Source organism: Thunnus maccoyii, chromosome 13 (assembly GCF_910596095.1).
Source record: "Thunnus maccoyii chromosome 13, fThuMac1.1, whole genome shotgun sequence".
In the NCBI taxonomy this organism is placed as follows: Eukaryota; Metazoa; Chordata; class Actinopteri; order Scombriformes; family Scombridae; genus Thunnus; species Thunnus maccoyii.
In genome coordinates, this window is record NC_056545.1 from 2164606 (window position 1) to 2191691 (window position 27086).

A 27086-nucleotide genomic window follows, 5' to 3' on the forward strand; every position below is an offset into this window, starting at 1 on the left:
TAATATAGTAAAAAAAATATAGTATATATTCCAGAGGTCCAATGCAGAGATGCTGCTGCTGAATTTTACAGTTCTTTACCGCCATCTGCTGCTCATTTTCTGCTACTACAGTGTAGTGTTGCTGCTTTTTTAATATCTAATTTCTTAGAATGAACTGCCTGCAAACAGTCTTAACAGTGATAGTCCTGTCTGCTCTTTGAGTTATACATAGAATCTGTAAAAGCTTTGAAACTGCGAAAGTGATAACAGAGTTATTGTATAGAAATTAACCAATTGCATGTAGCTTTTAAAGTGTGAATGAATACAGATTGAAATGCATGAAGGAAGAAATGTCATATTTTGGAGTTGAGTCTTTATTTAGCCTCACTTTGTTTCTGTCTTAATCAGCAATTATCTTTACATTTAAAAGTTATGCGTTGAGGTTGTTAATGTGTACTCATACAACAACAGCTTTGCTTTTATTCCTTAACATTTTCCATTAACTTAAAATGGATCAAATACATTTTAATAGTATTTCATCTTCTGAAGTCATACTAATGTCACATATCTACAGTCTCCCAGTTCTGTGGTTGTACTCAACCATTCAGTTGTATGACTCGCTGAAACTGTCACATTTTCCGACTGCATTTACTGAATTCAGCTAAGTTCAAAAATAATTTCCCTTAATTTGTCCAAAATGTCAATCTATTATATTTACATTTCAGCAATACATTTTCATATAATTTATGCCTAAAGGGGGAAGCAGATTTTTTTACATGATCAAACTTACAATTTGAATCAAATCAGTAAAACAATCAAGATACAAATACCTGGTAGTATCTTCAGCGATGACTAGTCTGCACTACACTGGTTTTCTATATCACTAACCTGTTTTCTTCCTTTGTTTTCCTAAGACATTAACACAAGGATGTCTGGGAAATTGTTTACTTCACCGTGATTAACATGTTTCCCATCAACAGAGAGAAAAAAGTTTATGGAGCTACGTTTGTGTCTTTATTATGCAATCAAACAGGTTTGCAATCAAAATATAGATTTGAGAGCAAAATTACTGACACTGCAATCCAAAAAATGTTTTATAGCATGTAAAATAAATTTGTTATTAAAATGCAAATCAAAAAACTTTTGTTTGAGAATACAAAAGTTTTGTTTACAAATCAAAAACTTTTAGCTGTAGTAGAAACTTCCACCTAACTTTTATTTCCTTCTTGCATTCTCTCTCCCTTACATCCTCTCATACAATCATGCATCTTTTTTTTTTTTGCAAAGACTGCAGTGACCATTCTGGTTCAATCTTCTCTTCCTGCAGGTGGGATAACAAACTTTGATTCAGTAACTCATTATCAAATCTGTATTTTTCTACTGCAGTTCTTGATAAACAGTTTTGCTTTCACATTGAGCTCAGATTAGGGATGTGCAGAGGGCCCAGTATTTGTATTTGTTTCCGTATTTGTTGAGGCAGCAAAATTATTTGTATTTGTATTCGAATAAAAGAGGAAAGAGGCTTAAAAATCATGTTTTTATTACGCTTTTAATTTTAGAAATTTAAAGTGTTACAATAAATGTTCATAAATAAACTACCTTACAAAGGAGGTCCCCACACCGGGTCTCAAACTGGAGTCTCCCAGATCATAGATAGACGTAACAGCAGAGCAGAGGAGAGACACTGAGATAGTGATGTAACCAACCTGCATGCTGGTATTTGACATGTTTATTTTTTCTTCCCAAGAACAAATATTTTTTAAAAATATTTAGATGAAACAAATATTCATTAAAAAACACACTATTTGTGCTTTGCTGAATAACATATTTGTATTCGGGCACAGCCCTAGTTCAGATCAGTGAGCAGTTATTGTTGCAGCAGCAGCAGCAGAGACAAGTGAAGCAGGTTTTTACAGACAGCAGCTGCAGCAGCTGCGCCCTCTGCTGCAGACAAACCAGACTGCAGCTCAAATACAAACCTCAGACTGTGATACATGATGAGCATGAACACTTGATATTTTAACATTTTTAGTAAATCCATGGACATAATATCAAATTGTCCAAAGATTTGCACAGATATGCACCAAAAGAAAAAAACAAACCGATGAATGATTATGAATGAAATCAAAAGTGTTACCTTTGTTGAAAAGAAATATTGAGCAGGTGTATTGTGACAGTATGAGACAATTTTGGAAAATTATGTATGAAATCTCTTGTCTACCCAAAACCCCTACGTTCACCCCTCCTCCCTCCCAAAGCCCCCTTCTCTCCAATTAAAATAACAATAATAAAGTGTTGGGTAGGTAGAAGGTTTGTGCATCTTCTGACAGAAAATGTCTCCACAAAACAACAACAGTAAACAAAGTTGTTTTAATAAGAAAGCTTTAATGTATTTCATGGCTTTAACAGTGTGTCATGTGTTCATACGTCTTTTTTTGACAAATGTTCAACACCACACAAACAGGATATATAACAAATAGTTCTACACTGATACATTTGGCATTTCTTGTTTACACTGTGAAACACTGCAAAAAATGAAAAGGTGACAAACATTTTAACTTTCATTTAGTTGAACTTCTCCCACTTCAGTCAAGCATTTTTGATGAGAATTCCTTAAATTTGGTTATTAAACAATTGTGACCAGGATATGAATGGAGTGAAACATTTTACAGTGTAAAACTTAAATACTGTTTTTCAGGTTGTTTCTACTTTTTAAAAAGATCACATATAAAATGTAAAGTCTTGTGAAAGCAGATGAACTGCATGGAGCAAGAAGATCTAATTGAATCCAATGTTCTCTTTCTGATTTATTTCAGTAAATAATGACTTTAAACAGGCTTGTGAAAATACTCATTGAGATAATTTCTTACCGTGAGTCCTTAATCACTCAATACCATCATCACATTATCTTCATGATTATCACTCAGTGTGCAGATATGTTGCAGAACTCGTTCATGCAGTGAGTTACACCAAAGTAAACATCTCACGTGTGGCTCAAACTGATAAATAATGCAGGATTTTCTCTGAATCATCATTAAACTGCAACAAGAACCTCAGACAGACACTCGGCTGCTCCTGTGAACTTTTTAAATCACAATGTTTTATCATCTCTTTAGAAGAAATTATTTGGTTTAATTCAATTAACCCAACATTCCTGGCCAATTGTGGCTGAGTGATGTCACACCGAGCGGAGGACCAGCTGTGAGTCGTCTCCGGCTGCCAGATTGGGCTGGATTTTGGTGTTGATTGGATTTGAGCTGAAAATCAGCTCTAATTAGCAAAACTCAGGCCACCTTTAGGTCAGTGTTCCCTCACTACCTCCCCATTATTCCCTCATTTGACTGAATGTTCTGTGTCGTTGTTGTTATGATTGTTGTTATTGTTGTTATTCTGCCCCCCCCCCCCACAAAGTTTAAGTCATTCGTCAAATTAAATCTCTAAACTTAAAATGATTCAAGCCTCCACTTGTATTGTACTCCACAGGGGTTCCCCAAGGGTCAGTGCTTGGTCCCCTCCTTTTCTCCTTATACACCACCCTACTTGACGCAATCATCCACTCCCATGGTTTCTCATACCACTGCTATGCTGATGACACCCAGCTCTTCCTGTCATTCCCACCGGAAGACCACTCAGTCTCCGCTAGGATCTCTTCATGCCTTGCCGATATATCTGCATGGATGAAAGAACGCCACCTTCAGCTTAACCTCTCTAAGACCGAGCTCCTTGTCATACCAGCCAGTCCTTCCATACAACAAAACATCAGCATCCAGCTCGAATCAACCCAACTCATGCCCACAAAGTCTGCCCGAAATTTGGGTGTCATGATCGATGACCAACTAACCTTTAAGGTTCACGTGGCCTCAGTCGGTCAATCATGTCGATTCGCCCTGTACAACATCAGGAAGATTAGACCCGACCTGTCTGAGCATGCAGCACAACTCCTGGTACAGGCTCTCGTTATATAACGCATCGACTACTGCAACTCCTTACTGGCAGGCCTCCCTGCATGTACACTTAAACCTCTGCAGATGATCCAGAACGCGGCAGCGCGTTTGGTCTTCAATCAGCCCAAAACAGCACATGTCACCCCGCTGTTGATATCCCTCCACTGGTTCCCAGTTCCTCCCCGCATCAAATTCAAAACCCTGACACTTGCTTACAAGACAGCAACTAAAACGGCTCCTGCCTACCTGAACTCCCTCATTCAGGTCTACACTCCCTCCCGCCCACTACGCTCTGCCAACGAAAGGCACCTGGTACCACAACAGGGCCCTAAGTCACCAGCAAGACTCTTCTCCTCTGTAGTTCCCCGGTGGTGGAACGAGTTACCGAACTCTGTTCAATCTGCAGAGTCCCTCTCAATCTTTAAGAAAAGACTAAAGACCAAGCTCTTTCATGAACACCTCTGCACTTGAACATGAACTGTAGGGTGAAAAACAAAACAAAACAAAACAAAACAAAACAAAAAAAAACATACTTCTATGCACTCTAATCATTGCCTTGTTGCACTGCCTGTTGGCATCTACGTCCTATTGGACCCAAACTTAAGCTTTATGACACTTACTTGTGTTGTTGTCTCCTGACTAGATCCTTGCTTGTGTTGTATCAGTCTCATATGTACGTCGCTTTGGATAAAAGCGTCTGCTAAATGAAATGTAATGTAAAATGTAATGTAATTGTATTTATATCTCACATTTTATATTCTGGCCTAAAAGATAAATTGATTAATTAAAGATCAATTAGTCCCAGATCACTGATTTCAATTCAAAAAAATCCTGCATTCATTATTAAATTGAAAAATGTATAAATACAGTGTGACGAACATAACGTTTAAAAAAAACTGTGACAGTGTGAGTTGTGTGTTTATTGTGATGTCATTCATCTCATCATGTAAACAAATAGAATCTTTTCATCTTTTGATCATCACAAACATAAAATGAGGCTCATTGCATCATTTAATATCATATCTGGCGCTTAAAAACATTCAGTAATATTCATCTTTAAAATCAGGCTTTTCTTCAAACAAGTGAAAAATGATGATGTTTTATATATATATATATATATATTTGTGTGTGTGTGTGTGTAGAATAGACTCCTGCATCCAGCTGCATAAAACATTGTTTTCTTTAGTAGTTTATTTGAGATTTCCTTAGAAATAGATGAGTTTAGCTAATTTAACTTAAGCTGTGCTCTTTAAATTAATATATATTGTATGTGAAGGCATCTGAGGACACTAATTAGTTTGCTCTTTTCTTCTCTGAATCCCAACAGACAGTTTTAAGAAAATCCACAGTAAAATCAATAATACCAACAGTTTGGTTTGTAATCATTAATAATTTGATTCATTTCTGTGGCAAATCTGACTTTGTCATGAAGTATTTGATGTCAGGAATCTATCGCAGATGTTTCTGGAGACGTGTTACGTACGATTCTTGGGTTTTTTCTTTATGCGAAACAAAAAAACCCTGAAAGCTTTACATGACTGGGCACTAAACTCTCAAGTTCCAACCACCAGCTTTCAACACATCCTCCAGACAGAAGGAGTCGTCGGGGTACAGCGGCCAGTTTTGGCCAATATGTGACAAAATTGCTGCTTTTCTGCGGAGTTGATGTGCGAGTTGACGTCAACTCACGACGATCCCTGTCAAGCTGCTGCATGTGTTGCTTAAGTGGCCGTTAAGATGTTTTAAATTCATTATTTTCAATGGAGAGGTGAGACGAGTGCGCCTAAACTGAAAGCAATGCCGTCGCAGCACGTGTTTGTTGCAACGTGCCTGTTTTTTCGGGCGCGTCCACAGCGCACCAAGATGGAAAAATCTCAACTTTTTTGAACGCAGCAAGCAAACTGCAGGTCATGTGTGTGACGTGAATTAATCAGCTCCACAGGACTTGCTTCACCCTTTCTGTCCAAGGACATCACAATATCCAGTTGAAAGGTCAGCCAACGCTGGTTGCCAACCGCCGTTAAAAACCAAAAAGATGCAAGCGGTTTTGGTTGCTTGGTAACAGCAGGCACGACAGTAGTGCAACCTTCCAAGCTACAGATCATACTGTTGAATTAAAAAATCTTCATATTTGATGTGATGCTTTTAAAATATTTGAAATTATCTTTGATCTTTTTGCATAAACTCTGATGTAACCACCTGTTTATCCATCTGTGTGGCCGAGCCTCTTTCAAACCCACAAATCTATATTTTAAACTCTGGTGGAAATCATTGTTTGCAAACATACCAGATAGAATATACAGTACATTTATGGCGGGTTGATGTGCTGTACAAAAAAATGGTGGATCAAGCCTTTAATCTGGAATTCACACAGTATTACAACCATCAATGTTCACTTGTTTCAAGAAAACGTTAAACAAATAATTTCATCGGTGAACAGATTCTCTTCCCTCACCCTCTCATGATTCTTCGAAGCCTCCATCAGATGGCCTTTCCCAGGATGAGGATGCTCATGAAGAAGGCCATGATGAAGAAGAGCCACATGAAGAAGCGATCCATGACCTTGGCGACCTTCCTCCACTCCCCGATGCGCATCTGCGCGGATCGCTGGTCCTTGTATGAGTTGGCAATGTACTCAACGGCACCACACAGTCCCTGGTGCTGGCAAACACACTGGGTTCTCACCAAGATCTTCTTCCTGTTCTCCCCGGCTCCGCCTCCTCCTTCACCTCCTACACCTTTCTTTTCTTCAACTCGCCCTCCTCCTCCTCCACAGGTACTGTTTGACTCCTCCTCCTGCCCTTCACTTCCTCCAGTAGCTCCTTCCTCCTCCGACTGCTCGATGGTCACAAACAGATCCTCTTTCCAGTCCGTCTGGTTGGTGAAATCCTTCCCGGGCTTCAGAGACTCCCCCTCCCTGTCCTCCTCCGCCCTCCCTCCCCATGCCCGCCCATTCACATCCCAGTTTGTTTCTTTGGGGTTGCCGCCATTGGCCGACGGGGCGTCAGATTGCTCCTGTGACAGAGGTTGTTTCCTGGATGAATTCGTACTGAAGCAGTTCTCACCGACCTCGTAGACAAAACAGATACGGGCGAGGTGGTTAAGGATGAAGCGCTCGGCCCACTCCGGGACCGGACAAGCCTCCCCACCGCAGTGGTGAATGTTCATGATGAAGATGGTGAGCGCTGTTGATGCAGTGACCATCGTCATGGTAGCAATGTAGTACTTTCCTGTTGGAAAGGAAATGGAAAATAATTTACAATTAAAAATCCATGTGTAGTATTGAAGGCAAATGTCTGTCTTGGTGATTGGTGGAGAAAACAGGAAGTGATGGATTTACATTGGTAATACAGGTCATTTAAAGCATTAGAACAAATAACCAATGCTATCTCTTCTTGTGAGGACAGTCCCTGTTTACAAGAATTACAAGAAAAGTTATTGTGAACTGCTGATGTTGTATTCACAACTTTTTGAACTTTATTCTGAAAGCTTTGAGTTTATAAGGCTGATGTTTAATCTTTTGAGTTTCTTGTGCTTATACAGAAGGATCTCGGCTGAAATCTGAGGTGCTGTTGGCAGCATTGAAACTCAAAGATTGAACCGCTGCTCTGATGACTGAGAGACCATCGAGCTGTGATTGTTGTATTTTAAAAAAACGCTGACAGGTCTCATCGACCTGCTGCCCTCCTGATCGTTACAGTGCTGTTAGCCAACAAACATAAACGGGATGTTTACTGCCGAGCCGAAAACTGCACACCGAGGTCTTTACTGTCTGTTCCGTTTATCTGTTGGTTACAAACAAGAACACAAACACACACAACAACAACAACAACAAATCTGCTTGCTTGGCAACTTTCTTCTCCTTTATAACTGTATCTCAGCATTTTATTGAACAACTTTTGGTCAGTCAGGGCTTCCAGTTATGCAACGTCTTACCACCAGAACTAAAAACACAATTTAAAGTTTTCACCACATAAGTGAAACAACTGGTTCTCTAGTTCAACCAACTGGCTCGCTGGCTTTTCAGGCGATGTAACGTTAATGCTACAACAATGGCTACAAAAGAGTTTTAAAAAAAAGCAAGAGTTGAGGAAGAAGAAACGCCACCGCCTCCATTGACTGAGTCCACCAGACTCATCAGCCCGGCGTCTCGCTCCCTGGCGGTGCAGAGCTTTCTGCCGGTCAGCCTGACGCCAGATCACCTGCTGGTTTATGTGCAAAACAACCTTCTCAGCCAAATTTGTAGGTATCTCCCTGCACAGTCAAGAATGGAAAATCAAGGTGCTTCCCATCAAAGTGGTATAGAAATATTTTATTTAATAGAGTGTGAGGACGCGGTTTTCTGTAAAATGTAGAGACTTTTACTGAAGCAACGATTTCTGTCTAAGTTAACACCTTCTCTGCTGTCTGGCTTTATGTTTAGTTGTCACTTTGTACAATAAACTAGTTCATTAACAGCCGAGTGCTGTAGAGCTGATGTGCAGCTGGTCTTGCTGGTGCAAGTATACTTTATTTAGACTGGACAGGCTATAAAAGATGCTTTGTTTGTCTGTACTGTAGTTTAAAGCCGGTATAGACTGATTCTGACTTCAAATCACTGCCTATTACTTGCATTTGTTGAATGGTTTTGTATATGCGTCCATGCTCAGTGACCACATGAGAACTCTGGGAGATCGTGACAGCGTGCATCCTGTTGTTATGTCATTTGCATTGTGCATCCAGCCATCAATAACTGTGTCAAACGAAATGATTCTCAGGAATCTGACAATTTGGAAACAGTTCTGAATGGGAACTGAGTCTTGAGCTGTGTCTCAAATCGTATACTTCTGTTAGTACACTTTCATGTAGTACACTGCGTACACTATGTACTTACTGGCGTAGTGTGCGAATTTCTACAGGGTAGTGTTGTCTCAAATCAAACACAGCCGTCGTGCACTTACCGGAAATGACGATCGCAAATCAGCATTAGCTAGCGTTAGCATTCGCGCTACCAAATCATTACAGACTGCTAAATTAACCCAAACATACTGATGGCTTATATCTGACAACAGTATAGTGGTGCTTAGTGCTAAAAAACACGTTTAACTTACATTTGTATAATGTGGCGATGTTCACCGTAGTTACAATGTACCCGGCCGCCATTTCCAGTTTGAAAAGTGGTCCCTCCCCTTCTGCTACGTAGCCAAGATTGCGGCCATTGAGGGCGAGAAGTGTCCATAGTTCCACACTCAACTTTTTGACCGTTTTGAGTGCACCATCCGGGTTCTCACAGTGCACTGCATTTTCCATACTTCTCAGTGTGAACACACTTATGCACTCAAAATGTGAAGTGTAAGTACAGAAGTATGAGATTTGAGACACAGCATTGTTGTAAGTCCCTGAATCAAACACAACAATGATTGCCTTCAGGTTTCAACTTCCAAAGAACTTGGTGTAGCCCTTTGTTGTAATAGAACTACTTAACAGGGTATCTTACATTTACTAAAACCACCTCGATCACCACCTGCTTGACTTAGAAACTCAGAAAATGAAAAACTTAAAAACCAGACTCCTCACCTATCAGCGGGACGCTCTCGGAGGGCGGCATGCTCTCAGCCACCAGCAACTGAAACACGGTGAGGGCCAGCAGCACCGTGACACCCAGAGAAACTTTTTCACCCGAGTCAGCCGGCAGGTAGAAGCCCAGCGGAGCCAGGAAGGAGATCATCATGCAGGGGATGAGGAGGTTGAAGATGTAGAAGGAGGCACGCCTCTTCAGGTGGAGGGTGAAGGTGATGTCTGGGTACGGGTCAGAACAGCAGCCGTACAGGATGACGTTCTTCTTTGCTGGCATGCCCAGAACCTGGTTTGAAAAAAAAATGGTTCAGGAATGAAGCCTTGTCCTGAGAACAAGAACAAGGTAAGAACTCACCTCCCACTCCACATTGGGAACAAAGTCCGCCAGGTCAGCGCTGTCCAAGGCGTTGGACAGGTCCATCTGGTTGCCGTTGTGAGTCCAGGAGCCGAAGGTGAAGTGACACTCCTGCACATCAAAGGGGAAGAAGGCCACGTCCACAGAGCAGGAGCTCTTGGTGATGGCCGGCTGGTCCCACATGACCTGGCCATCATTACGGAGAACCACGTTGGTCTCCATGGAGCTGGAGAATACGTCGTCTGCACTGTGGTGGAGAAAGTAGAGGGATAACTCAGTATTTCTGACATAATCAGAGTGTTTCCCCCGCCAACGTTCTGCAGTCTGACAGGAAGTCACACCGACCTGTTATACAGGACGATATCAGGTCTCCACACGTAGCTGCTGGGTATGCGGATGGTGTCGAGGCCGTCGTAGTCCTCCTTCTTCCAGGTGAGGTAGGCGTCCATCCACACCTGGCGGATCCACAGGTAGGTGGTAAGGATTTGGTTCCTCTCATCCTGGAGGAAGAACGCCACACACACACACACACACACGTATTTATTTTTATTTATTTGGATCCCCGTTAGCAACGACCAAGGTAGCAACTACTCTTCCTGTGGTCCACGCAAGTAAACATTACATCATAATGCAAAACAGCAGTGTGATAAAATCCAAGGGAACAAAAAACAAGCAACAATAAAACTACTAATAACAATAATAACAACAACAATAACAACAAGTACCCACAATATAGCATAAGTATTAATAGGACATAAATAGTAAAAGCGTTTGATGATTATACACGACATGGACTTAGATCAGCAATTAGGATGTGATTACCATGTCGATGATCTGGGAGAGGGTGATCTGCAGCGTGACGTTGATGATGTGGTCGGTGTCCTCCACCGGCCGCAAAGCGTTGGTGTAGTTGGAGAATAAGTCAGTCAGCAGCTTCTGAGCGTAGCGACCATGAGCGGCCAAGCATACTGGAGAACAACGAGAGAGAGAGAGAGAGAGGCGAGGTGACAGGAAGTGGTGTGTAGAGTTGTGAAGGTGGAGGACATTTTTCCTGGAAGTAAGAATCACTTCATTTTCCCCAAGACTCACAGTTTGAGCACTACAGCTTTGTTTGACTTTGAACTCTCCGGTTTGAATCATCAGCACAAAAGATGAGCATTAGAAGTTAACTATGACAGCCAATCGCAGGGCTTAAAATTCGGTCATGTGTGAATTCAGCAACTATGGCGCCACATTTTGTTGAGATTTCAATGACAAAACATTCTGACTGACTTCTTCTCCATAGCAACGGCAGGCAAAGTTCATGGGTATTGTAGTATTTTTACCCGTCCGCCATAACGACAGACAAAACCTAATTTCTCAGGAACAAAGTTGAAATCATTGAAGCTGGTGGTCATAATATAAACCTACAGGATCATTAAATAAACCAGGACAGTCCTGAGTTCTGTGTTATGTTCTATGTAATACTGAGGAGTAGAGGTGTGCCCGAATACAAATACGTTATTCGGCAAAGCACAAATAGTGTTTTTTTTTTTTACGAATATTTGTTTCATACAAATATTTTTAAAAAACATGTTAAATACCAGCACACATATCGGTTACATCACTATCTCAGTGTCTCTCCTCTGCTCCGCTGTGACATCTATCAGCAGGTCTCAACGAGGGGAGTCACATCCACCTGCTACATGACGCACATTTCCTAATTTGGACATCACTCCTGGAGTTGGGGGTGTTCCCCAGAGATAAAACTGAGCTACTGACACAAATGAAGTGCTCCCAAGAGAACACTTATTGTAACACTTTAATTTTCTAAAATTAAAAGCGTAATAAAAACAAAAACAAAAACAGGATTTTTAAGCCTCTTTCCACTTTTATTCAAATACAAATACAAATAATTTTGCTGCCTCAACAAATACAGATACAAATACAAATAATGGACCCTCTGCACATCCCTACTGAGGAGATTGTTTAAAGATAAATTATAAACAGGAATACAGAATGAGGAAAAACACTTACAGAACCAGTGGCCCCTCCCACTTCACAACTCTTTAACATGTCATTTATTTATTGATCTTTTTATTAATTTATTTATTGATCTTTTTATTAATTTATTTATTGATCTTTATTAAAACTGGTAGTTACTTATAATTACAGGCTTATTTTTCAGAAGATCATAACACAAATTCTATCAATGATTTTCTTTCTGTTGTGTTTGATGGAATAAATCACATTTTAAATCCAACTTATTACATTTTTTGGTGCTTTGTAGAATCAAGTTTATAGGAATCAGTTTCTTGAGGTTTAACCTTTAGTTTAATGTCATTTATTTTGCACAAATAACAACACACACACAAATAAAAACATAGTGCTTTAAAGGAGTGAAAGGATTGTGCTGGTGAGATTTTAAAAAACTTGTAAGGGCTTATAAAGACATCTCACCAAAACAGGAAAAAAGACAAAAACAACTAAAATACACACAGAGAAAAATAAACATGCTTTTATTTATTACTTTTGTTTTCTTCCTTCTTATCTTCCATTTTACTCATCTTTCTTTTAAACCACTTTTACATAAATTATACTAGTTTTTTAAACTTTGATGTAACTTCACATTTCAGATGTTGACCTGATTCTTATTGTAGAATTATTATTTTGGATGTTACGAGGTTTGAAGTGTGTTTAAAGTCGTTTTCTCTGCCAGTGATTCTCTCTTAATCCTGAATTGTCTCATATCACCAGCAGTACACCTGCAGCTCAGTCCGTCCCACAGAAACACTCACACAAACCACATTTCCCAGTTCAATTAACCAGGAATCACCTCAGGTTTTACACTTAAATCAGAAAGCGTCTGCAGACCAACAGTAGGAAGATAATTCCTTTAAATCCTGTGACAACTAATTATGATGATGACGAAGGTGGTCACAGGTGGATAGAGATGTTTTTTCTTGCTGGGACTAGTCTGGGAGATAATTATTTAATGGTGGGGCTGGTGTAGGAAAAACGCAGGGAGGCAGAAAGAGAACAAAGCTTCCAATCATGAGCTTCACTGCTGCTGAATGTTGCTTCAAAATGAAATATCTCACATCTGTCCAGTGTTTGTCCAGGTGTGTGGAAGTTAGTCATAATAATAAGTTCAACTTCAAGTTTATTGTCATTCAAACTGCATATATGGAAGAATGAAAAGACTTTCCGAGGTGCAAGACAAGAAAGATGAGAACTCCAGCAACACTTGTAGTATGAAGAACAACTTTATCATTGACCTGTATGCCATATCTAATAGGCACGTTTTTGGATAAACAAAAAACCCAAGTACCACCCCCTAGTTGCACCTTTCTAGTTAATGGACCAAATATGGCGTCACCCATGTCCCTTCTTGGACAACGATTGGCCTGAAGCCACATGACCACATATCCAACCCATCTTTGAAGACGCCCCACTGGCTGATATGTGTCTGGATGTATATGATTGGTTGTCTTTTATATATTTTTTAAAACTTTTAAACTTTTTTAACCTTTTTTTCATACCCAACTTCCTTTATTTAAATGTTGTTTGTAATGTGTTTTATGATGACCCTGATGAAGGCCACAAGCCGAAACGCGTCGGTCAACTGATAAAGTTGTTCTTCATACTACAAGTGTTGCTGGAGTTCTCATCGCTCCGTGCACCTTAGAAGTAGGTGAAGTTGTGCCAGAGACCCTCACTCTGCATCTACGAGGTGCAAAACAATAAATATCAATGCAAGAAAAATAAATAATAATAAATAACAAGACAAAAACCCATTAACTTTACTCTCAAGCTCTTTTTTAAAAATTCTTTTTCGCTTTTTGTGCATGTCTTCAAGGAGAGACTGCCCAAGTGTGCATCCTTATCTCCTTTTGTAAAATTCATCCTGTCTTCAAGGACAACAGCTAGAAAAACTTTTGCCTTTATGTTTGACTCCCTTATGTCCAACATTAAGGTGAAAATGCCCTTTTTACACCCCATCAGAGCCACTTTGGAAAGGTCTTTAAGTCAAGGGAGGGGGGGGGGGTCCCCACTGCAAGATGTGGTCTGTTTTTGGGTTCACATCTCTGTGCTCTTTGGATCTCGCTCTATATTTATCCTAGAAAAATACTATTCAAAGCCTCACTAGCTCGTTAAAAAATAAGTGGGAGAAAATATTAAAATTACTTAATAATAAATATACAGATAAAACTAAAAGTTTCACTATGTTAGAAGATAAAGGAGAGAAAACAGACTAAACAGAAACTGACACACATTACTTGCTCTGTATTTCATTGTGGTTTCTGAATGTAGAATATATACACACACAGCTGGGGCTGCAGCAATTAGTCAATTAACTGATCACCATAAAAATAATCGCCTAATATTTTGATAATCGATTTATTGTTTTGAGTCATTTTTTGAGAAAAAAAATGGCAAAAGTCTGATTCCATCTTCTAAAATATGAATATTCTCTGGTTTATTTAGTTTTCTATGACAGTAAAGTGAATACCTGACTGTTGACAAGACATTTGAAGTTGCATCTTGGGCTTTGGGAACCAATTACCAACATTTTTCACCATTTTATAGATAAAACGACTAATCAATTAATCAAGAAAATGATCAGCAGATGAAACAATTATGAAAATACACATCACACTTCATGCACTGCTGAAAGCTGAAACGTCCACAGTGACAGAAACTGCAACAGCGTCACAAATATCAGCATGTTTGCTGTCTCTCTGGAGCCAATCATATCGCTCGGAACAGCAGGGTGTTTATCACTTGACAGCCAGGCGATAACGAAGTGCAGCCAGGTGTGGATTCTCGTTATCACCTCTGGGCCGGAGTGGGACGCTGCCTTTAGATATGTGTGTGGACACAGTTTCTTACAGACTTAAAGGACAGTTCACAGTTCTTAAAACAACAGTCAGGTGAACAAATTAGAAGATCCCTTCATAATGCACTTACATTGGAAGTGATGGGGGACAAAATCCACAGTCCAAAAGTTTATCTGAAGCTAATATGAAGCTTCAGCGTCCAAATGAGTCAAATCAAGTAGATATCTTTCAACGTTACAGTCTTTTTAGTGCCAAAGTCCCTCTTTTTGTTACTATACTTCCACCTGCAGCTCAACAGGGAAACACTGTCCGAGGAAACACAAAGAGGGAATTTGATGCTAAAAAGACTAAATGTGTCAGATATCCACTTGATATGACTAACTCAGACTGCTGAAGCTGAATAGAAGCTTCACAGAGACTTTTAAATGACTGTGTGGACACACTGTGGATTTTGGCCTCCATCACTTCCATTGAAAACACATTTGAACGATCTTTTAATATCCAGTATGAACAGGAGGAATGATTACAGCGAGGAAAACCTCTTTCACTGCTCATATGGACACCTGACTGCTGGTTTAAGACACACTTGAAAAATACTGAACATCTCCGTTAACAGACAGATGTCCATAAATACATTTATGGTGGATATTCATCTTTTCCAGAAGAAGAATCCTAATAATTTTCAGATCTGGCCTCGTTCAGCGCCTAAACTAGAGCACTTAAGACTCAAAAGTAGAACGACAGGTCACACTATGTAATTAAAATCCTTAGTCTGCAGTCACTCTGCATCACCATTTAAGTCTATTAACAAGGAGAAATAAAGGAGAACAGTATCAGGTTAAGAAGTTTAAAAGCAGTAAAAAGGAAATATATTAACCCTTTCATGCGTGGCGTCCACTACAGTAGACAGATATTTGGAAGCCATCTTGAACCATTTAAGTTGTAGTATCATGTCCCAACTACCAGGTGTTGAACCCCCAAAGTTTTGTCTACAATTCCATCTGAATATCATTTCTGACTCTCTGTGATTTTGAGATATTGAATCATAAATTCAAAATGGCGGAGGGTGGAGGAAATGCACCAAGTAGCTCAGGAATATCTGTTAAATACTTTTATTCTCAGAGACAAAAACAGGTAAAAAGTATATTTCTCAACTAAATAAGATGTTTGAAATACTTTTATCAAGTTTTTAATAATGTTTTTGTTGTACATTATTTTCTGTGACTGAAAATACATCAGTGGACGTCATGCAACAAAGGGTTTATTCTGCCTATTGGGCCTCGGTCTTGTTTTTCAAATATCCTCTCTGTTGTTGTTGTTATTTAATGTTCCTATGTGTATTCATACAATTTGCTCTTAGTAATAAAATAATATATATATAGCCTATATTGATTTCCATGAATCACTTTTTACTCCGTTGATGTATGGTGTCCACCACAGTAGACACATTTCAAAATACAAAATATTTTGTGTTTTGTATTTGTGACATGATTTTTCACTTGTTTATGTCAGACTCGGGGAAGCAGGAGTGGACCCAAACGCAGAGGCCGGAATGCAGATATGATGAAAAACTCCTTTAATTGTGGATGGTCATGAACAGGCAAACAGAGCAGAACAGAACTAGCAGAAGAAACAACACAAAACAATCCAACAAGGACTGAACAGAAAACCAGAACTTAAAGAAACTGAACTAACAAGGAGATGAGGTGCAGGTGGGGAGATGGGTGGAGAACTCGAGAGGGGAATAAACATACAGGGAGCTGATTGGCTGAGGACACACAGGGAGCGGGGCAGGGCTGACGAGGCTAACACAGGGCAGGTGTGGAGGAGCACATGAACACACAAGGGAAACAGAACAAAAACCCAGAAAACAAACTTAATGCCATCTACACTAACCCATCCAAAACCAACCACAAACACAAACCCAAGCACACAACCCAACAAACCAATGATGCAGTCCTCCAAAACCCACCACCCAAATCACACAAGAAAACCCCCATGAACCGAGGGACCAAACAGACGTGCAAAACCAGGAGACCCCACAGAACACAACATAAGACCAAAAAAACACCTTAAGTCCAGGCAAGATGTGACAGTTTAAGAGTAAAAATGAACAATAAAAAATATATTACTCTGCGATTTAATAATTCATGCATGAAAGGGTTGATAATAAATGTGTACTGACTGTAACAGGCCAATATGTGCAAACTTGCCAAGGTAAGTCTTATGCTCATAGCAGACTACCAGAGAACAGAACATATAAACATTTGATATAACTGTAGACTGTTTATTGTTGAGGAGATGTAAAAAAAAACATTTTCCAGTCCCACAGCAGGAGTCAAGAGAGCAGAATGAAACGCAGCCGCGAGACATGAACTCGTCTCATCTGTAAACTGAGAGAGAAAGTTCATGAACCTTTTCAGAAAAACCTTCACTATTTACTGCTCTATGACCCTCGATAACACCCTGACAGACAAAACACAAACACACTTCACATGATATTGTATCATTGAGGTTTAACATCCACAGAAAGTCTGATCAGACCAGATCAGATTCCTGGAAACCTTCGGATAAAGAATCTGACATCATATTTTATGTTCTGCATCTGATAAGTGATGTAAATCAGAGCAGATCAAGCTGAAGACGTATCTGAACTTTCAGCGTTTTAGCAGCAGTCACGGTTGCATCTTCAGTCCAGTAACCATATAAGTAAACACAAACTGTGAACACTGTCCAGTCGTGTAAATTGTGTATAAAATAGTTAACAAAGACCTCACTATCAGCTGCAGTCACTTGTCTTCAAGCAGCCGCCAAAGAAACGTTCTGTAAAGTCACAGCGAAACACTTCAACCACAACCTGTCTGAAAATGCTGTCCGGTGACTCATCTGTAAGAAAAGCTGTTATTGGTTAATGCAGTGTAACATAAGTCCTTATAAGGATGATATCCACAGCTGCATTCTAGTTCCACATAAATGTTTTTGTTCATCAGGTATCGGCCCAAATATATGATGTTCGCAAAGCAGAAAAGTAGTGAACACAACTCTGACACATCATCAGTTTTTAAGTTGATATGTTGAACATGTTAGCAAACAGTTGCTTTTATTTCCACATCCAGCAGTTACGGAGCAACATTATCATTCATGTGGAGTCGTGTTTCTGTCCACCTGGTGAATGTAAGTCCAATATTCACTCTCTTTTAGCTTCTGTTTTTACTCTCCACCAACTCCTGAGGGAAATATCTGGCTCTTTAGCTGCTAAATGCTCCACTATGTTCACCAGCTAGTCTACAGCTAACTGTGTCTGTTTGTTGTTTGGTGCTGAGCAGCCCAAAACGACGCTATGAGACTCTGAGAGTGAACCAGAACAGTAAAAGTTGCAGCTGGACAGATAAACAATGAGCTGAAACTCACTATAAAGCTCCGTACAGCCGAGAGGAGCTGCAGAGTCTCTGTTGGTTCATCACTACTAGTGTTTCTTTTTTTTTGTATGTGTATGTCAAAGTTATTGTATTTTTTTATTTATATAAATAATAGAAACAGGAGTGAAATGAGGGAAACAGGAGGGACAGAGTGAGTATATGATGAAAAAGACACATATTTGTTGGAAAATTATAATAAAAAAGATTCTCAGTTCTTAGTGAACCTGCATTCACAGAAAAAAACGTCTGCGTTTGCAGCTTTGAACACTCAGTGTCAATAAGGACAAACAGAAAGGTTCACAAGTGCCGGAGGAGACAGTAAAGACAACATGCCTTGCACAAAAAAGGAAGTGCACAAGACCAGGGTCGGTTCAGAGACCATCGGATAACAAGAAAATGACATATTACTAATATGACTGTAGAGACACTCGGAGAGAAGGGAGGGAGGTGAGTCATAACATCTCTTGTACAGAAATGGAAATGTGGAAGTGAAGCTCTGAATCTGTCAGACAAACATGAATATCAGGATGTCTCCTAATGAGAGAACGAGAGACTCCTCCGCTCTGTCTGTTCAAGGCTTTTCATCAGGACTAATATAGAAAGGACATGAGCTGAAATGGTAACTGCAACACAAACAGCTCAAAGCTTTTCTCTCGAGTCACTCAGTCCAACAACTTCATATCTGGCAAAATATCACAACTACAGGCCAGAACGCTTTTAAAGTTGACACTGTATATATAGATAGGTGACAAATGAAAGAAAACCACAACAAAAGGCTTTTCAGTAACATTTCAGTAACAGTTTCAGTGTCACAGATTCTCCACTTCACTGTTAGTATGAACATCACTCTTCCAAAACTTATTCCCTCATTTGGTGTTTTGGCGGTGGAGGTGGCGAGCGCTGCCTAACACGCTCCTACAAAATCTCCTCTAGGTATTCAATATACTAAAGAAGACCCACTAAAACCACCTACAGGACCCCACAAATCTCCTCAATGGTTTTAGGATCCACCTAATGGATTCACATAAGAATTACGATTCTTATCTTCTATGATACTGAATTCTGAATGACTCATAAATCACCAAAAACAATGTTAGTTAGTATTTTAGTTAGTTTAGTTTACTTTTAAATGTTAGTGAATGTGAACAGCGAGGCAGCTCAGCACCCGGACAGCGAGCACACGATAGATTTATCTTGTAGTTCATCTTCAAAAAAGACAAGAATTTGGGCGCATTTTTGATTTAATGACTAAATAAATACCTTCAGCAGTAACAAACAAGACCTGCTGTCCAACGCAGCACTGAAACAACTTAAACCAAGTCTGAGGTGAAGAAAACAACTCAGTCTGCTTCACATCACAAACCCTGAACCTGCTCAGCATCTTGATTAACGACGGCCGATATCTCCACTGCTGGAGATATGACGTTAATAACACAGTGGAGCAATCCTCCTCTCCCTCCTCTTACTCACCAGCTTGTTTTTCTCATACAGGCAGAAGACTGTAAGATGCTTCCAAATTAATGCAGTTAACTTTTCAAAAACAAAAAAAAGCTGCATACTCTCACACACTTTTCTCTGGTAACAGTGACCTTCATCAAGATCGTTTATCTGAACTGCCAGAATTGGTTTTGAATCATGAATTGATTCTGAATCAAATCAGACTCCAAGAATCTGAATCGAGTCGTGAGATTATCAGAGATTAACACTTCTATTAATGGACTTCTTCAGTGAACACTAGAACCTCCCAAAGGACCACTAGAACTTCCTTTGTGGCTTCAAGAGCCACCTAAAGCACCCCTAGTGCCTATTTAAAGACCACTTTAATGACCATTAGAACCTCCTCAAAGAGCACAAGAACCCCCTCACTGTCAACTAGAACCTCCTATAGAACCCTGAGACTTTCTAAATAATGCTGAAAGAAAAACTCAGTATAATGTGTGTTAGTAAGGTGTTGTTCCCCGACATGCCTCCAGAACAGCCTCAGTGTTCTTTGTCACAGATTCTCCAAATGTGTGGAACTCTACAGGACGGATGAACAAGATTCTTCTAAAAAATATTACCTCATTTGGTGTTTTGATGAAAGGGGTGGAGAGTGCTAAAGAACCCTTAAAATCAATTTAAGACCCACTAGAACCGCCTATAGGAACCCAAAGAACTTCTGCAATGGCTTCAAGAACCACCTAAAGCACCCCTAGTGCCTATTTAAAGACCAGAACCTCTTCAATGCCCAAAAAAACACCTAAAGGACTCCTGGTACTTCTTTAAGGACCACTTGAACACCTTCAATGACCACTAGAACCACCTAAAAGACCTCTTGAACTTCCTCACTGGCACCAAGAAGCTCTGCAAGGACCACAAAACCCCCCTTACTGTCAACTAGAACATCTTCAATGCCCAAAAGAACTTCTTGTAAACTAGAACCTATTTAAGGGCCACTAAAACACCTTCAGTGACTACTAGAACCACCTAAAAGACCTCTTGAACTTCTTTAAGGACCACTTGAACACCTTCATTGACCACTAGAACCACCTAAAGGACCCCTGGTACTTCTTTAAGGACCACTAGAACATCTTCAATGACCACTAGAACCACCTAAAGGACCCCTGGTACTTCTTTAAGGACCACTTGAACACCTTCATTGACCACTAGAACCACCTAAAGGACCCCTGGTACTTCTTTAAGGACCACTAGAACATCTTCAGTGACCACTACAACCTTTCTCAACAGTATGTCATGTGTCTAACTTAATATGTTTAGATAAGGACGAAGGTTTTCTGAAAACCCATCTAATAATATTGTTTATTCAACATTTATGTTTTTTAGCAGCCTTCAACGAACCTCGTTTCCCATAAGTCCTAGAGGTTTGCAGGCTAAACGTCACAGTTCGACAGTGGAGATGAGTCCATGAGCGAGTGGAGGGGGGGGCGGTGAGTTTAGACATTATCTGATTACAGCTACAAACAACAACGACTTTAGAAGAAAGCATCGGGGAGTTTTATGGACCAAACCAAGTTACAGTGATGAAAGTAGCCGCGCTGCCATACTTGTAGTTCTTTTAATGGGAGCTGTAGTTTTTTTCTGTGCACACAATGACAACATTATTGAACTTTGTTAAAATAAGAAAGGTTTGAATCTCTGATAGCAGCTTCTGTAGTGGAGCTGAGTTTGAATATAGAAAGTAAACTCCAGAAACACGCCTCATAATGAGATGAGACTAAACCTGAAAATAATGAGTCTGTGCTGATTTTCTGCCAGGTGACATGATTACAGTCCTGAAGTCTTTCTATAAATCCGCCTGCAGCTCTGCTTCTTATTGTTTCACGGTCCGGCGAGCAGACGAGTCAGCAGTTTGTGTGACAGCAACAACTTCCTGAGGAGTTAAACTGTCAGCACTAACAGCTGAGAGCACGCCAGCTGGCACACACACACACACACACACACACACACACACACACACACACACACACACACTGCAGCACATATTCATTATTATCATCATCTTCACCATGATGATTTGACTTTAACATCATCTTCATCTCCTTCATCATCACCATCGTCACCGCCATGGCAACGTTTGAGTCCATACATTCTTAGTGCACAGATGGTCAGAAGCACGTTCATCACGGCTAAAAGCAAAAAACAGATGAAGGCAAGTTAAGTCAACATGACCTAAGCTCTGTGTGTGTGTGTGTGTGTCTGTGTGTGTGTGTGTGTCTGTCGTAGGCTACTTTTGGGGACTAATTTCAGACTTACGACCAGTTAAATGAGGATGACTTGTCCAGTTGGGGACAAAAGTCAGATTTTTGGGTCAGGTTAAGGTAAGTCTCCAAGAAATTAATGTAAATCTATCTAATGTCCCCAAAAGTGACTTAGGACAACTTGTATGTGTGTATGTGTGTGTATGCGTGCACATTTTTATTACCTCATTGGGACCTTCTCTGGTGTAAACACCAACCTTGTCGGGACCAAAGCACGGTCATTTCTGAGGTCATGGTTAAGGTCAGGTGTGAATTGAGGTTCTATTTTGCTCATTTCCAGCTCTATATTTTTATTTTTTTAATTCTACTAGTGTAGCTTTTCATGATTTACAGTAAAAACGGCCCTTTATGCAGCCACAGTGATGATGACGTGTGATGAAGAGCTGCAGACGACCAGCACACCTCCAACAGGTAAACTTTGTCCTGCTGTGTAACGGAGTCACGGCTCGGCCCAAAACAAAGGAAAAACACTGTAATGTTAGCGGAGCGGTGAACAGCAGACAACAATATAAAGAAATGTGTCACCAGTTGATGCTGAAAGTAGAAAAAAAACATTAAAAAAACGAGCGTTCAGAGCCGAGGGGTAACCGCTACACACCTTCACCTCATTATTTGACACTTCAGACGCTTTTAACATGAACATCTGACATTGTGACATTATATATTTATGGCTGAAAATAAGGAAAAGCATAATAGGTTTGAGTTGGATGTCCACAATGAATGGAAATCAGTGCAATGTCCTTACAAGTATAGCTGTGCTAACTTGTGTGTGTGTGTGTGTGTGTGTTTATAGCTAACGCTGATCCTCCACTTATCATCTTTAAACAGTTAAATCCTCCGTTAAAGATATTTATGACTCTCAGAGGATAAACCTGCGGATAGGATCTTCACATTCTGGATGTGTGTGTGTGTGTGTGTGTGTGTGTGTGTGTGTTATTTTCCAGCTGAAGTGTGTTTGGATTATCTGCTGTTTCACCTCTGTAGGTCACTCCTCTTATCTGAATGGAACAGTGTGATTGACAGCTGCAGTCCCCCGCTGCTGTCGACGCTTATCGCCGCTCAGAGAGCCTCGACTCATTGTCACGACAACACACACACACACACACACACACACACACACGCTACAAGCTACAGTCTCAAACTGACTGACTTGTCCACCACATTTTCAGCTGCAACCAACGATTATTTAGTTGATTAATCTGCTGTTATTTTCTCATTTACTCTATGAAATGTAAAAAATGTAATAATAAAGGCCCGTTAATTAACCCTTTCATGCGTGGTGTCCACTACAGCGGACAGATATTTGGAAGCCATCTTGAACCATTTAAGTTGTAACTACCAGGTGTTGAACCCCCAAAGTGTCGTCTATGATATTCCATCTGAATATCATTTCTGACTCTCTGTGATTTTGAGATATTGAATCATAAATTCAAAATGGCGGAGGGTGGAGGAAACGCAGCAAGTAGCTCAGGAAAAAACAGGTAAAAAGTATATTTCTCAACTAAATAAGATGTGTGAAATACTTTTATCAAGTTTTTAATAATATTTTTCTTGTACATTATTTTCTGTGACTGAAGATACATCAGTGGACGTCACGCAACAAAGGGTTTATTCTGTCTATTGGGCCTTGATCATGTTTTTCAAATATCCTCTTTATTGTTGTTGTCATTTAATATTCCTATGTGTATTCATAACATTTTCTCTTAGTAATAAAATAATATATATATAAACATATATATATATATATATTGCCTATATTTATTTCCATAAATCACTCCGTTGATGTATGGTGTCCACTACAGACACGTTTCAAAATTCAATATATTAAAAAAAAAAAGTTACTGACATGATTTTTCACTTGTTTAAGAGTAAAAATAAACAATAATTTTTTTTTGTACTCTGTGATTTAATAATTCATGCATGAAAGGGTTAATTAATTTCCCTTCATGGGATCAATAAAGTCCTTAAACAGTCCAAAACTGAACTATGTTTCATTTACTATCATATATGATGAAGACAAGAAGCTGAAACCAACAAATATTTTTTGTATTTTCCTATTAAAGATGAAACTGAAACAATTAATTATCTAAACAGCTGATTCATTTAGCAGCTCGTTTCTAACAGGAAGCACATGAGGATCTTTTTATGGCTGTGAATATGTTGTGTTTTTAATGGTTGATAGTGTAAGAAATGTGTATATTATTACACTTAATAATCAGTGAATTCTTCTGTATGAAAACAGATTATTGTTACTCTATAAAACAGTTTGTTTCAGAAGAAGAGACGTCAGCTGTTACAGAAACAGACTGGATGTGATCATCGGTATTTTTATAGAGCTGCATGTTACATAAATTCATCCCTTTGACTGAAATACGCTGATTTTTTTAAACATGTAAAATACTCTCAAATCATATCGACTTTCTCTCATTTTTAAACCACTTTTGGATGATTTTCATTTAATAATCGCTGAGTTTGTTGGTTCATTATAAGTAGTTTGTTTACGATTCTTATGGCTTTCTTTAGAAGTATGAATGTTGGATTTGTGAGGTTGTCTGTACGACTGTACATCAACGCCAAGGCATAAAAACCCGGACAAACTGCGACAAGGCCATGTCCAGATCCGAGGCCGACTTCATTCGGACGATCCATCGATCCCTTACACTCAGCACTTAGTCCTCTTCCCCCCTTTATATTCAAAGTATTTGTGTGGTGTCGTTCCCTCCTTTTCCTTTATTATTTTGGTATATTTCGTCATGAAATAAAGGGAACAGGTTGACACATGCACTGTACTGCACTGAAAAGCCCACTGAGATAGTCTGTGTTCATACTAACTTCCACACCAGGTGCTCAAGCTGTAAAGACTGATAATTACACCTTGAGGTGGACGGGCAGTTTCATGCCTTTACTTGAAGAGTTTACCAACTTTTATGTAAACAGTGTCACGGCTCTTGTCAATCAGATGTAATTGTCTTTTTAATATCTGTCTCTTTTGTTTATAGTTGTTCTGAACGTCTACGAGGGACAGCAGAGTGAAAAGTCGAGAAATGTTGCATGTTTTCAGACAGTCACTCCTGGACGACATTTATAACGTTGCACTTGTTTGTTCTCATGAAAAATGACAGAATTAGTTGCATAAAAGAATGAAAGAAACAGTTTGAGAGAGAAAAGTACTTTGATGTCGGCGTAAATGACAGATTCTCATATTGAAATGTTGAAACATACTGACACATTTACTGGTTCAGATATTGTAACTTGATGTTTACAATGTTCAACATCTCAGTGTGATGTGTTAGCATGCTAGCATGTGCTAATTAGCACTAAACACAGAGTACAGGTGAGGATGATGAGAATGTTGTCAGTTTTACAGTATTTAGTTGTAAAAAAGTGAGATTTTGACCTCGTGGTGGTTCTAGAGGATTCATCATCTGGAGAACGTTAATGTTTGTACAAAATTTCATTATCAAATTACATCAATCTGACATTATTATATATTAATATATAATGACCGACTAACCTGCTGCTGTATGACGTTGTCTGATCCGACACCTCTTTGAGGTTTAAGGTTTGTTTTCGGTTGGAAAACGATGATCAGTGTTAAAAGAACATAAGATGTGAACGTTGATATCGTCTGTATCTGCAGGACAGATGCAGCTGCTGTGGATCGAACATCACAAACAGCAGGTCTGACTGTCGGATTGTGATGTTCAAACGACACAAACCTGACGGGAGATTTTTACCACTTTGCAGTTAAAACACATGAACAACTACTGGAGTTTCCTTCTTGAGGTTTAGATGGAGGAGAAAGGAAAGATCTCATCATTTAATTGATAAAGACACTTTCCTACATTCAAAAAATCCCTAAAATATAAAAAAAAAACCCATCAAAGCCACAATTTGCTCTTAATTTCAGATCAGTTATTAGAAGTTTTAACATAAATTAAACTTTTTAGAGCCTTTAATTTAAAAAATCACTCTTTTATTAATGGAACCTTTCTGTCTGACAGTGTGAGTTTGGACTTGGCCTCTAAACAGCTGGATTCACGTCCACAGCTGTAAACTCTGGTTTTTTTTTTTGTCCTTCTTATCAGTGAGAACCACAATGACTCCTGAACCACCAGGATGAACACATGAAGGTTACTGATAAAGGCTGTGAGATGAGATTTACAATGTTGGGAGTTTAGAGAAGTAGAAATGAAATTATTCAATTAGTCAATTGACAGAAAAAAAGCAACTATTTTGATAATGAATTAATTATTTAAGTCATTTTTCCAGCAATATTACTGAATGTTGTTGCTTTTCTGAACCACATATGACTGTAAGATGAATACCTTCGGGGTTTGGTTGAATTTTTCACCATTTTGGATTTTTTAAATTAATAAACCAAACAATTAATCAATAATTCAAGAAAAATCAGCAGTAGATTAATCAGCAGATAGAGATAATAATAATGAGTTGCAGCCTTATTGCATAATATTATTATTTATATTATTAAGACAGTTTGGAACCCAATAAAAATCTCTCCTGATGCTTTTTTTTTAAAAGGCTGAACAGTTAGTGATCAATATTGATTGATTAAAGTGATGAGGATGAAAGTTCATGAACGGATCGATGACTTTAATCCTCAGTTTGTATTTTCTTCACAGCTGATCGTCAATTAATAGACTTTTTTTTTTTTTTTTTTTAAAGTTACTGAAGTGAAACTGAAAACGTTCCTACCTGGAAGAAAGAAGAGAAGCGAGAGACAGGCGATCGATCCGCTGCAGAGAAGCTTCATCTCGCTCTGATAACTGTTATTGATCCGGTAAATAACGATCGATTACAGCAATAATGTGATCAGAGAGATGTGTAAATGTTCAGAAGACCGCCGAGCAGAGAGGATGAAACACACTGAGAGAGAGAGAGAGAGAGAGAGAGAGAGAGAGAGAGAGAGAGAGAGAGAGAGAGCTGATGATGCAGGTCAGTGTGTTTGCTGTAGTGCGGTGGTCACTGATGTATGAGGGGTCATTAGTGCCACATTCAGGCGGCAGACTGTTAACCGCGCGCGCGCGCGTGTGTGTGTGTGTGTGTGTGTGACATATGACAAAAATATAGGGACACTGGTATAACACAATATATAGACAATATTCAGCCTGGTTGTCAGAATAAAACGTTTCTACAAACCACAGAAACATTGAATATCTACGTTTCAACACGTGAAAAACGTAGCATATTAACATTTCAACAATATTATATGAAAATGTCAACAAAACGTATCA

The 27086-nt window shown here is 39.3% G+C and overlaps 1 protein-coding gene across 4 annotated transcripts; it reads right to left on the reverse strand.

The window, feature by feature from the left end:
- Positions 1 to 4591: 4591 nt before the first annotated feature.
- Positions 4592 to 26751, reverse strand: LOC121910801 (neuronal acetylcholine receptor subunit alpha-9-like). 4 transcript variants are annotated; one of them, XM_042432122.1, is made up of 7 exons: positions 21996 to 22105; positions 21579 to 21699; positions 10657 to 10802; positions 10180 to 10334; positions 9835 to 10081; positions 9480 to 9765; positions 4592 to 7153 (listed from the first exon to the last, which is right to left on the reverse strand). In XM_042432122.1, exons 2-7 carry the CDS (start codon positions 21655 to 21657, stop codon positions 6405 to 6407), a joined length of 1662 nt encoding a protein of 553 aa, XP_042288056.1. In that variant the 5' UTR covers positions 21658 to 21699; positions 21996 to 22105; the 3' UTR covers positions 4592 to 6404. The 4 variants fall into 4 exon arrangements, with proteins under 4 accessions (XP_042288056.1, XP_042288057.1, XP_042288058.1 ...); XM_042432123.1 differs by lacking the exons at positions 21579 to 21699; positions 21996 to 22105 and adding an exon at positions 26548 to 26751; XM_042432124.1 differs by lacking the exons at positions 21579 to 21699; positions 21996 to 22105 and adding an exon at positions 25346 to 25425.
- Between the last annotated feature and the right edge of the window lie 335 nt (positions 26752 to 27086).